We start from the raw sequence: 12,834 nt of genomic DNA, 5'->3' as shown, positions 1-12,834 counted from the left end.
GCGGCGTTGCCGCTGGATTAAATGGACACGTGGCAAATCAAGTGAGTCCCCCGACTTTGAATCCTCACCGAGTGGCGGAGGTCCTGATCGATCTTAGGCTATACGATTTTTCCACGTGGCAAATCGAGTGGATCCCCTGCCTTTTGCACCAACGCACGAGACATCAAACAGACATGTATATTCGATCTGTCCCGCCATGAGGGCGGGGCGTCGTGACCCCTCCCCCTCCCCCCTCCCCCTTGCTCTGTCTATTCTCTCCCTCCTTTCTATTGTCTCGTCAAAACCACAGAAAAGAATCGAGAGAAAATTGTAAGCTTCGTATGTTCGAGCGATCTTTTTAATAAATGAACTCGACTCGCTTTTAAATTGTAGTATGTTGATCAGACATCAGTTCCCATTTAGAGTTGGTTTTATGATCATTTCTTATTTAATTTCTTCTATTTGCCGCCTTCATTTTTCAATAATCTAACGCATCTCAATACATCTCCCCCAATCTCTCTCTCTACAAAACGTCCTCTCTGGCTTTCTTCATTTGAGTTTCACTTTTTCTGTTATAGAAAAAAACGTCGAAAGGGAAAAAGAGAAGAGAGACCCTGAGAGTTCTCTGTTGCAGAAGAACCAAAAAAAAAGCCCTAATATCAGATGGGAGACCAGAAGAGGAGACGGGGTCGAAAACCCAAGAACCCAGTGGCCGATACTATGGATTTCCAAATGAACAATACCGAGACCACTTCCTCGGCTGCCATTGACGACGTTTTCTCCGTCGGCAATGTTGAAATTGCTGAGGACGATTCCCCCGTTGCCTCTACGGGGCGTGGTCGACCTTGCAAGGTTGCAAAGCATGCCGATACCAGTGCCGTCGCTTCTCCGGTGCGAAACATTTCTCGGGTAGTCGAAAACAATGGAGAGTGCGTGCTTGCTGTATCCGTCGCCGGCGATATTGCGAGGCATAGTTCGGTTGTTGAGCCACCTCCAAGGTGGGAAAATGTAGTGAAGGTTGTGCCTTCCATGGATGCGGTTGTTAAGGTGTTTTGTGTTCACACGGAGCCCAATTTCTCATTGCCGTGGCAGCGGAAGAGACAGTATAGTTCGAGTAGTAGTGGGTTCATAATTGGTGGACGGAGGGTATTGACAAATGCACACTCTGTAGAGCATCATACCCAGGTGAAGCTTAAGAAACGTGGTTCTGATACCAAGTATTTGGCGACAGTGCTTGCTATCGGGACTGAGTGTGATATCGGTAATCATTATCGCTCATTCACGGTTTTACATGTTTTCCCTACTTAGGTTTTTTACAACTTCGTAAACATTATTTCTGGATTGAAGTCGAATAAAAATGAAAATATTCTGGGAACAGTGGTTTTTTTGATCAATGACAGAGAAATTTTATTAAATAAGAAATCGTTACGAGTTCGTTTCAGATTTAGGAAGGTAATTCCTAACTACTCTTTTAGTTACAGATTTATGCCAATTACAATTCAGCCCAAAACGTTTGTTGCCTATGATCCCCTTGCTTAGCCAAATAATCTGCCATCCCATTTGTAGTCTTCTTAATCCATTTAAAGGTAGCTTCCAATTGCTTATTTAAATAATCAATTTCCCTTAGAGCTCGCCCATATGCCCATATCAATTGAATTCTTACTTTTTGTCCAGGAAATGACTAACTTTGACACTCCCCCTCCCCCTCCACCTGTTGTAACCCTCGCTGCTTAGATATCCTTAGACCTTGTAGCAGTGCTCGTATTTCATCTTTGAAAGAAACACCAACACCAATTGGGCCTGAATACATTGTCACGGCCTTACCATCTGCATTCCTGAGGACATCCTCAATTCCTGCCGGGCCTCAATTACCTAGAGAGTTCCCAACAAATTTCAGCTTCACGCTATTGTTAACTGGAGGCTTCCACTCCTTCATTATACTTTCTACTATTTCCCATACTCTTAAGAACAGTATTTTTCATATCATATAATTACTAAATGTCCAAGCTCTTATCAAGTCATCCACCAAAAACACTTGAAAGGCTTCTATTGTTTTTACCCAATGTGCAATTTCAACTCCCATGCTTTCCACTATTTCCTACACTCTAAGAACAATATTATTATCATATAATTACTAATTGTCCAGTTGGCATTACTGATGCAAAGAGGAATGCCTTTTGATTTGATTTGATTTGATTTTTTTTATGATGAACTTCCTTAAGCTTGTTACAGCTATCAAAAAATAAGAAATGTTCTGTAGAACTTTTTGAGTAACCGATTTTACTTCTTTTGAATAAAGTGTTTTAATTAAGTGTTTGCTTTTCCATGAAGATCTCCTTCATTACTTTATTGTTCTGCAATGCTGCAGCGATGCTAACTGTTAATGATGATGAGTTCTGGGAGGGAGTTTCACCGGTAGAATTTGGTTCCTTGCCTGCACTCCAAGATGCTGTAACTGTTGTGGGCTACCCAATTGGCGGAGACACAATTTCTGTGACAAGTGGCGTGGTGTCACGCATGGAAATCCTGTCATATGTCCATGGGTCCACTGAGCTTCTGGGTTTACAGGTTATGAGTTGACCTTCTTCCTTTTCATTGTTAAAACCTAATTCCGCCTATTGGTACTTGGCTAGATGTCCTGATGCATCTCATCTCTGACTTTTGCAGATAGATGCAGCTATTAACTCGGGAAATTCTGGTGGTCCTGCTTTTAATGATAAAGGGAATTGTGTAGGAATTGCATTTCAGTCCCTTAAGCATGAAGATGTGGAGAATATAGGTTATGTCATACCTACACCTGTCATTATGCATTTCATTATAGACTATGAGAGGAACAAAGAATACACAGGTATTTTTTTTTTCAACATCCATATTATTTATCTGTCTGATTTATGTAAAGATTCTTATATACCTCAAGATTGTCTTGTTCTATTTCTACTCATTTGTTACAATCTTAAGGTGATAATGGACAAACACATTCTTTTGTTCCCTCTTCTTAAAACATTAGATTGTGTTCTACTTTCCAGGGTTCCCTACTCTTGGTGTTGAGTGGCAAAAGATGGAAAATCCAGATTTGCGCATGGCGATGGGCATGACATCTGATCAGAAGGGTGTTCGTATTAGAAGAGTTGAGCCCACTGCTCCAGAATCTCAAGTTCTGAAGCCATCTGACATTCTTCTCAGCTTTGATGGAATTGATATTGCTAATGATGGAACAGGTGACTATTCCTATGACTGTGTAAGGTTCATTTGTATTATTTATCTTCCAGTTTATTATCATTTTGCCATATACTGTTTCTTGTGTGTTGATTTGTGGTTTCATTACAGGTCCTCCCCCCACCCCACCCCACCCGCATTTCTCTTTCTTGCATAATGTGTACCAGCTTAGGTCGTTATAATATTATCTATTTAATGTTTTAGTTGTCAATAGTAGAAGTTTAGAACTAAGCTTTTTTTGATAGCCATATGCCTTAGTTATATAGTTGTTCCTTTTTGTCAATTGAATTTCATAAATCTGATTCTGGAAAGTGTGCCTTGAAAATTATAGGGTCTTGTGAGCATATTGAAGTTCTGTCATGCTTCTTTGTTGAGCTATATTTTCTTATGCATTATGCAGTGTTACCTTGGTACTTGGGAGTATATAGTTGTTCTTTTTTGTCAATTGAATGGCATAAATCTGATTCTGGAAAGTGTGCCTTGAAAATTATAGGGTCTTGTGAACATATTGAAGAACATATTGAAGTTCTGTCATGCTTCTTTGTTGAGCTATATTTTCTTGTGCATTATGCAGTGTTACCTTGGTACTTGGGAGTTGGAATTGGTGTGAAGTGTTCAGGTTTTCACAGGTTTCTAGCATGTCAACATTCAAAAATATGGCATGCAGACATGGTGGTAAACAATCATAAAAGTAAATAAATAATTAAAAACATAACAAAAATAAGAAAATCGTAGTGTGGAGTGAATGAATAATTTAAAAGCATAGTAAAAATAAGAAAAATCATAGTATGGAGTCCTTGTTTCTTGTTCTCTTTCTCATGGCATCTGGTTTTGAGTACTAAGTGCCATGGTTTTTTGCTGACTGCAGCTTGGAGTGTTATTCAGATGCTGCAAGATCTAGAAACTGGGAATTACAAGATTTTAGTTGATCTTTATTGTTTTTTAATCAGATTTCATAGTCTTGCAGTCTTATTGGTTGAAAATTGCACTCCATATATAGTTGCACAAAAATTCAGTTCTAACTTTATTGCTTGTGTAGAATTTCTTTTCTTAATTTTTGTGCATAAAATTTGTGAAATCCACCCTCTATCTTAAGGACTATTAGTTGGATTTATTGGCTTTGAGTTGAAAAGGACAATTCCTTTGGCTTTCTTTCATAACATTCTTGAAGGGTGACATGTCTTGAGGATTCAAGGTTGTTCTGTACCATCTATTGGGAGATACGAAATACATATGATATGAAGGAACTCAGTTAATGTGCTGTGTTGAAAGCTTATTGGCCACTGTGGACATTGACTCATTGCAAGGGATGTTGTTGAGATTTGTTTGCATTGAAGGGAGAGATGAAGCATTTATCATAAAAAGGAGGGTTGAAGCTTTCAAAGAGGACAATTTGTATCAGATTAAGAGGAACAACCAGTGGGAAGGCATGGATGATTCAGAGGAAAGGAGAGTTGAAGACAGGAAGTGACAAATCAAAATTAGATTATGGTTCAGCGAGTATAATCAGCAAGAATGGAATGGATAGCACTCAATCTTCTGCCCCTTTCACCCCGTCTCCCGTTTCATTTTTATGCACCTTTTCTTTTTTGCATTTCTAAAGACTCTAAAGTCAAAAGAACCATCCTGAGTGACATATTGACATACTAGGTTGCAATAGCCTGGTTTTCTCACTTTCGCAAAGTATGAAGCTTAGTTCCCCCAAGAAGAGGAAAAGATGTAATTAACGTTTACTTAGTTTTCTCTTCGCGAGCATTGACTCCCCATTTTCATTTTATACACATTTTATGAATTTCTTTTTCCCCTGGAGAACTATGGTTTATAAATGTAGTTTTCCTTTTATTGTTGCACTTAAACAAAAACAGATGGCACCCATGAGATTGCTTTTAGTAAACAACTGACTTTCTTTCATGGTGATTTTCAGTTCCATTCAGGCATGGAGAGCGTATTGGATTTAGTTACCTGGTTTCTCAAAAATATACCGGAGAGAATTCTGTAGTTAAAGTACTCCGCAATTCGGAGATTTTTGAATTCAACATAAAGCTAGCAACTTACAAACGGCTCATTCCGGCACATATCAAGGGCAGACCTCCATCATATTACATAATTGCTGGATTTGTCTTTACAACTGTATCTGTTCCATATCTTCGCTCTGAGGTGTGATTCTAGACTTTTTTTAATTGTGTTATTTTGAGTTCTATATTGCAATAATAGGTTGCTTCAGTACATGAAATGAGCTTTTCCCCATTTTATAAGCTGTTATATTTTATATCCAAAAACTTTCTGCTGGGGTTGAACTACTAAAATCAGCAGAAGTATGATATAGTGCCTTTTATTAGCAGAACTTATTTTTTATCCAATTTTGTCTTTTTTTTTGTAAAAGTGTCTCAATCTGACAGGTGTAACAATGTGGGTTAAAGTCTGAGTGGCCACTTTGTGCAATGTAGAAAAGAGAGAAAAGTTTGTTTTTGTACTGTTTGTGGGATGTTTATTCTTTTCCCTCATTGTTTATTATTTAGTTATGGGATTTCCTTTAATTGCCTTAATGGGCTGGCCTGTTTTTTATTTGTTTTTTCGTTATTATAACTACTGCCGCTTTATGAGGGGCAAATATAATCTTGTCTTTATATCTTAATGTATAAAAGAAGTTAGTGAATCTATTAAGCGCTACGATCTGTTCTTCCAATTCTTTTCTCTTCTCCCTTCTTTCTACTCTTCCCTCTTTTTTTTATGCTGAAATGTCTCCCTTTATTCAAAATGATTAAAAACACCTAGTTTGAACGTTCCTGTGATTTTTAACTTGCAAAAAGGAGGCCAAAGGTTAGGTCTTTTCCAGTCCACCCCTCTCAAGGCCCTAGATAGTTGGAACCAACATTGGGTAATGGCCCTTGTTGTCCCTTGTCCTTTTTTGTAAAAGTAATAGAGGAGGCCGAGGTGGGACCCTCGAGGGGTTTTCTGATGAGGAAGAATCATTTTTTCAAGATCTTGAAGATGTTTGACCCTTTTCAATAGAAGACATAAAAATTGGCAATGGGTGATTTCTTCCTCATTAGAAAACTCAAAAGATTCATAGACACTAGGGGTGGATTCGAGTCGAGCTGAGCCGAATAGTACGAGGCTCGAGCTTGGCTTGCCAATGTTGTACAAGGCTCGAGCTAGAACATTAAATGTTTATAAAAATAAAAAAATTATACCTAAAAATTATTTTTTATTTGATATTTAAAAAATTAAGAATTATAATATTATATATATTCGAGCTCGAGCAACTCATGACTAGCTCGGCTCGTGGCCACCCCTAATAGACACTTAGATATGTGATTTAAAAGGCACGCCCTAGGCATACAGGCAAGGCGCATTGCCCAGGTCCTAGGCGAAGAACTTTCAAAAGGTGCATGCTTAGTGCGCCTAGGCATGCGCTTGATGCACCTTGCACCTTGTGTCTTGGCCCGAGCATGCACCTTTTGAAAATTGTATGCTTTTTTGCTTTTTTTGAACCTAGCAATTAGGTTAGGTCAAGAATCCCCTGTTTGCTAATGTTGTTTATTCATTCATCTTAATAAAATATCTTCTTAAAAGGCAATTAAAATTATAAAATCATTATTTTTTGTGTGAGAGTTGAGAATTTAAGACCCTAGCATGGACTTGTTTGGGATTGCCTCGAGGGGCATGGCACAAAGGCGATTCATAGAATCAGGAATGTAATATGTTTTACATCACATTAGCTACTTGAAGTAATGTAATTGAGGAAAAAAAGAGATTATGGGCTTTACATGCTTGAAAATGTTTTATATGTTTGGTTTTATTTTTAAATTTTCATTTAAATATGCTTTACATGTTATGTTTATGTATTTTAATTTTAGATTATAGGTTTTTAAACCATTAATTTAAAAATTTAAGTTTATATTTCTTATTAATAATATGTTTAATATTTTTAATATTTTTACTTTTTTTTGATATTTTGTATTTTGCGCCTTGCTTCAGAAAGGCACGCACCTCGCCTTGTGCCTTGTGCATCGGGTGCAAATTGGCCCTTGCGCCTTTTTTGTGCCTTGCTCTTTTAAAACACTGACTTAGTCAGAGGAAGCTCCATAAGGGCAGAACTGATGGCAGTAGTTCAGGGATTGTGTTTGGCAAGGACTCTTAGTTTAAGGGGATTCAGGAATTATAGTGGGTTGGCTCAAAGAGAATGACAGGGGTTGGTGGCTTTAGTTGAACACATTTAAGGAGATAAGGGCTCTAAGGGGATGAGAATTGAATATACTTGGACATACAGATCAGCAAACTCGATGGGTGCACTATCCAAATAAAGAGTAAATAGGGGTGAGTGATTTTGGGAAGGGGTTGGGGTTTGGACTTTAGTGTTTGGTTTGGTGGTGGTAACTACCCACTTATGGGACTGCTTGGAAGCTTGTAAATAATTCATTATTTTTCACAATCAATAAAGTTACTGGTTAATTATTAAAAAATAAAAAATTAAAGCTCTTTTAGGATGACATATAGGAAACCCTTGACTTGCTTAGGATATGACATATAGGAAACCCTTGACTTGCTTAGGATATGGCATGACTGCCCCCTTTAGAGCTTTGGGAAATATTATGGCAGCCTCATGGCCCTCTACTTGTTGCTATTTTATGGGAATCTTGGGAGGAAAGAAATGGCTAGATATTCCTAATAAAAGTCACTACGAAGACTACTAGAGCTGATTAGTGTTAGGCATAATGCTAGATGCAATGGTTAGATGGTGGATTTTCATGATAAGATCTGCTTATTTTGGAGTTGAGATAGATAAGAAGTGAATATTTTCCACTCTTATTACCGTGATACTTAATTTGATGAGTGTTCAATGGGGAACCTTGTTCCCATTAGGAACTGGGCTGCATTTAGAAATGGTGATGGATGATTATCCTTATGTATTTTAGACCTGTAAGGTTGAAGGATTCATTGAGACTCATTGGTGAGGGACTCCAACTGTCAGTAAGTCCTCTTACAAAAAAAATGTCAATAAGTCCAGGATTTGACGTGCTCATTGGTGAAGGAGACTTCGATTGCCATCGATAGAATGGGGGCAAGATTCAAAGGACCCTGGAGATTTGGCTATCAGGTTAGACATCTGTCAAGATTTCTTAGTTGAATAGACAGTCACTGACAGCATAGGGTCAAATGATTAGAAATGTGTTTTTTTGAGGCCTAAAATGCCCAGCTTCTCTGTCTGTCTTCTTAGATGATTTACAGGGCTGCCCTCTGGTACATGTTTGATACTTTGAGGGCTTGTTCCAAGTATCTTTTTACCTGTAAATTTTTGTTGTCATCAAAAAATAAGAAATAAAGAAAAGAAATAGACATGATTTGATGACAGATCTCTTTTTGACAACCATGGGGCCCACCACAAACTTTCAAACTTGTCCTTGATATGGTTGCTTGAAATCTAGTCATTTTTTATTAATTTTCTGGTATAAATCTAGTCATTGGTTATAAAGGGCTAATATGGTGCCTATTCTGTAGGCTGCAAAAATGGGCTGGGCAAACCTATTACTGGCTGTGTTTGATGGGATTAAGCCACCTGAAGAGCAGCTGGTTGAAGGCCATTCACTCTACTTTTTTGATCCTTGCATAGTTACCAAGGATTAAAATATTGATATAATACTCCCAGTATCAGGCGTTATCATATCCATTTCGGTGCATCCAGATATGCATAGATACACTGATACATGCACATTTTAAAAGGTTTAAAACTTTGGGATGATAGATCCCATCCCCATAAATCTTATAAAATGAAAAAGTAAAAAAAAGCAAAAAGAAAAAACATGCAGTATCAGTCATATTGATACACACCAATACCCCCACCTTTGCTTATCAGGCATGTTGATATTTTAATACTTGATAGTATATTTGAGTTGCAACTGGGATATTGTAGTTTATTTGAGTTGTAATTCTGTACCTAGGCCCCTGATCTGGGTCTGTTGCTCCTGAAAAAGGCACATTGTAATCTGTCTCTTAATAAAATTACATTACCTTTTTCAAAACAAAAAATATTTTAGTACTTGATAGTTACTTCATGCCTCATAACATTTTCTTAACGGTTAAACAGCAATCATTTTTTTAACGTGTACGCATGATGAATTACTGAAGATTATTTTGTATCCTAGCTCATATTTCATATGGGCAAATGTTGCTGCACTATTATTGGTTTTTCCTGAATCTATTTAAAGTCCCAACTCTTTTTTGTTTTTTCTTTGAATACTCCTATCACCAGTATGGAAAGGATTATGAATATGATGCACCAGTCAAACTATTGGACAAGCATTTGCATGCAATGGCACAATCAGAAGATGAACAGCTTGTGGTGGTTTCTCAGGTTTGTCTGTTTTTGTGTATTATTTATTGATTTATTTATTTATCTGTTTTTTTGCAGTTGTTAATTGTTTTTTGTCCGTGACATGTAGTTGTGGAAGTAATTTGCTGATCCTGGATTACATAAAATGATTTTCCTTGACAAATATGTCGCAGGTGCTTGTAGCTGATATCAATATTGGTTACGAGGACATTGTCAATACTCAGGTCAGAATAGACATGTAGAAAATAGAGGTAATTTTGTGTAGCTTGTTACGTTTAATCCATCAGTTACCGAAGTCCCTGTTTTTTCTGCTCTCTAGGTTCTTGCTTTTAATGGCAAACCTGTCAAGAATCTGAAGAGCTTAGCAAGCATGGTTGAAAACTGTGATGATGAGTTTTTGAAGTTTGAACTGGAGTACCAACAGGTTGCTTCCTAGCCCCTACACATGTTTTTCATAATTAAGAGTTGTTGATGTCTGAATGCAGTTTACTTAAAATCTGTCGTGTCTGGCTGTAGCTAGTGGTTCTACAGACAAAGATTGCCAAGGCAGCAACACTAGATATTGTGACGACCCACTGCATACCTTCAGCAATGTCTGAAGATCTTAAGTGAGGAGGCAGAAACAAGGTGGAAATACATGGAATTACCATCTTGCTTACGGAGTATTGACAGTCGAAGTACCTATTATCCTTTTTGGTCAGAATCCCCAATGAGTGTAATGGTCTGCAGTTTTTTGTTGGTTAAATTGATCCCAAAAACAAACAAAAGGCAAGAGCCGCATATGGTATTTCTTTGTAGCTGTTATAGCAAGAAACCAATCTATACAGAGGGTGCTGTGGTATAGAATTTTTCTCCGCATCTGTTGGATGCAGGAGCGGAGTAAAGCATGAGGGGTGTGAAAGTGAAATTGGTAGTGATGCATGACATAGATGATAGATATATGCTTTTTGAGAAGTTAAAATTCTGCTGCATTGATGCTTCTGATATAAAGAAGATTGAAATGAAAAAAGAGTTGGGGTTTTTCTTTTGTATTTTGTGTTCGCTTACTGTTCGGATGTATATTCAATGCTAGAAGGAAAAGAAAATGATATGAAATTGTTCATGGATGGTCGATGGTGAGAAATCATGGGAAGAGGAGAAAGGCCGTAATATGAGGTTGGGTCGTCAGGTGGCAGGAAGGAGGAAGCTCTGCCTCTGTTGTATTTTTCTCCAGGTATTTTCCTGTTTTTAAAATGAAGTCCAGTCCAGGCTCCAGGGTTACGCTATTGCCGCCATTTTTCCTGAATACTTGACTTTTTGGTCGGTACTCGGTACTCGGTACTCGGTACTCGGTAGTAGCATTCTTCTATCAATTCAATTTTATTTAAAAGCCGTAGAACGGGCCCTTGTTATGTAGTTGTTACGGGGTTTACTCCATTTCGACACAGGCTCTCAACTCTCTCCACATGCAGCCATGCCTTTCAGGCTTCAGCACTATAATGATTGATGAAGTTTATATGGACTGACGTGGACAGCGCAGGACAAAGTAGAATAATAAATTGAATGGAGTCACAAAATACAAAAAGGTTAGTGGTTGGAGTTGGAGACGATCATCTCTGGGTTGTGACTTGTGAATTGCGTAGGGTGTAGGGTGGGGGAGAATTTGATGATGGTTGGTTGTTACCCGTTTCCCTTTGGTGTGTGCCTACTGCCTAGTGGTGGACTGGTGGGTTGAGAGGTGAATGGCATTGAAATGTATTATCTATTATGTGATCCTTTTCCAAAATTCCAATTCATACATGAGATGAGATGAGCTGTACTTGACAAGTCGCCGCTGTTTCTCCGCCACAGGCTCAACCAAGAACCAACTTCGTGGTGACTCTGTGTCACCGCCTACCGCCTCTATTCGTTTGTTCATCCAGTGTAGGTTATGTATTTCTGATCATTTTTATTTAGCATCCATTTTTTATTATTTAATTATGTTTTATTTCTATAGAGATGAATAACAATTATTTATTTATTTTTTATTTAACTATTCACACTTTTGAAAGAGTGGTTTGACACGTGGTTAAGCTTGAAGACTTTTAATCGGAAATAGAGTTAATCATTTTCAACATTTTTAGAGTGATTTGAATTGTATTTAAAAATGAGAACAAACCACTTTTGAAACTAAAAAATTAAACAGGAAGCCACTTTGTCACTTTTTTACTCATGATTGCTGATCATTTTTGTTTAACACCATTTTTATTATTTAATTTAAGAGATTAAATTGAGTTTTATTGTTATAGAAATGAGAAACAATTATTTAATTGTTTTTTATTTAACTACCCTCACTTTTGAAAGAGTGGTTTGACACGAGTCCACGTTGTGTGCATTGGACGAGTGCACCCACCAATCACGTTCCATGGCTTCTCAGAAACATTTCTCCCTTCTCCTTCTAGTAAGCCTGTTCTTTGTTTCTCATCTACCCATCCTTTCTCCATCTCTTTCTACTATATCAATCTCTGAAAACTGTAACTTCACCTTAATTTGTGTATTAGTGCCATGACAAAACAAAACAGCATTACCATTCCTTAATTGTACTAGTTTTCCTAGTGGAATTCTGATTACCCCAGCAAATCCCAGTTTTCCGATTTCTGATACCGCCACTGGAATTGTCTCTCGCTGCCAATGGCTTCATCGTTCACAGGGGGCGCCGGTGAGCTGCAACTGTTGGAGGTTCTAGGGTTCAAAATGAATATAGGGAGGGGGAGTTTGAACTCTTGTGAAATGAAAATAAAAATTTTTGTCATTTTGGCTCAATTTGAAAACAATACCACCAATACAAATATGTAGAATACAAATACATAAAAAGTAATACAAAATACAAGATTTTATATTCTACATATTTACATTTGTATTCCTTCCAAACTGAGCCTTTATCGTTTTGGGCCGCCCATCGGGCTACCTGGCCATGAATAGGTCTAAACATACCTAATACAAAGATGAATACATGATATAAGAAAAGCTTGGTTGTGTGTAACAAACAGTCTGCGCTGTTTTTGAAGCTTCTCTTACATGACACGTTAGCCCAATTAGTTTATTATTAATCTTTTTTAATTAAAAAAATATTGATTATAATTTACTCAATTACCCCACACCCATACTAACGTGTCATGCAGATAATGCTTCAAAACAGCCCACTCCAAATAGTTAAGCCTTTCCCTACGTGATATTATTACTTAAATAAAACAAAAAACAACCATCCAACCAAAATAACAACAAATGAGAAGAAAAAGAAGAAAGGAGGTGATACAAAGATGGGTGTTGTGGGGTGATCTGTTTAT

At 37.5% G+C, this 12,834-nt stretch overlaps 1 protein-coding gene across 3 annotated transcripts; it reads left to right on the top strand.

Moving 5' to 3' along the window:
• Window positions 1–200: 200 nt before the first annotated feature.
• Window positions 201–10,556, top strand: LOC104595384 (protease Do-like 9). 3 transcript variants are annotated; one of them, XM_088900919.1, is made up of 10 exons: window positions 234–368; window positions 558–1,240; window positions 2,348–2,547; window positions 2,647–2,827; window positions 3,006–3,197; window positions 5,120–5,352; window positions 9,449–9,550; window positions 9,703–9,753; window positions 9,849–9,953; window positions 10,046–10,556. In XM_088900919.1, exons 2-10 carry the CDS (start codon window positions 643–645, stop codon window positions 10,139–10,141), a joined length of 1,758 nt encoding a protein of 585 aa, XP_088757045.1. In that variant the 5' UTR covers window positions 234–368; window positions 558–642; the 3' UTR covers window positions 10,142–10,556. The 3 variants fall into 3 exon arrangements, with proteins under 3 accessions (XP_010254417.1, XP_088757046.1, XP_088757045.1); XM_010256115.3 differs by having other exon boundaries at window positions 201–1,240; window positions 10,050–10,232; XM_088900920.1 differs by lacking the exons at window positions 9,849–9,953; window positions 10,046–10,556 and having other exon boundaries at window positions 201–1,240; window positions 9,639–9,752.
• The last annotated feature ends 2,278 nt before the right edge of the window (window positions 10,557–12,834 follow it).

The sequence above is a fragment of the Nelumbo nucifera genome, chromosome 3 (assembly GCF_055504915.1).
Source record: "Nelumbo nucifera cultivar China Antique chromosome 3, China Antique-T2T, whole genome shotgun sequence".
NCBI classification, from domain to species: domain Eukaryota; kingdom Viridiplantae; phylum Streptophyta; class Magnoliopsida; order Proteales; family Nelumbonaceae; genus Nelumbo; species Nelumbo nucifera.
Note: the sequence above shows the minus strand (reverse complement) of the source record. Positions and strands in the feature narration are given on the sequence as shown.

Bases quoted from the DNA above. Each gene is read 5' to 3' on its own strand.
- LOC104595384 (XM_088900919.1), top strand. From the start codon at position 643: ATGGGAGACCAGAAGAGGAGACGGGGTCGAAAACCCAAGAACCCAGTG. The intron at 2,548-2,646 runs GTTATGAGTTGA...TGACTTTTGCAG, and splicing joins CTGAGCTTCTGGGTTTACAG to ATAGATGCAGCTATTAACTC. The intron at 2,828-3,005 runs GTATTTTTTTTT...TCTACTTTCCAG, and splicing joins GAGGAACAAAGAATACACAG to GGTTCCCTACTCTTGGTGTT.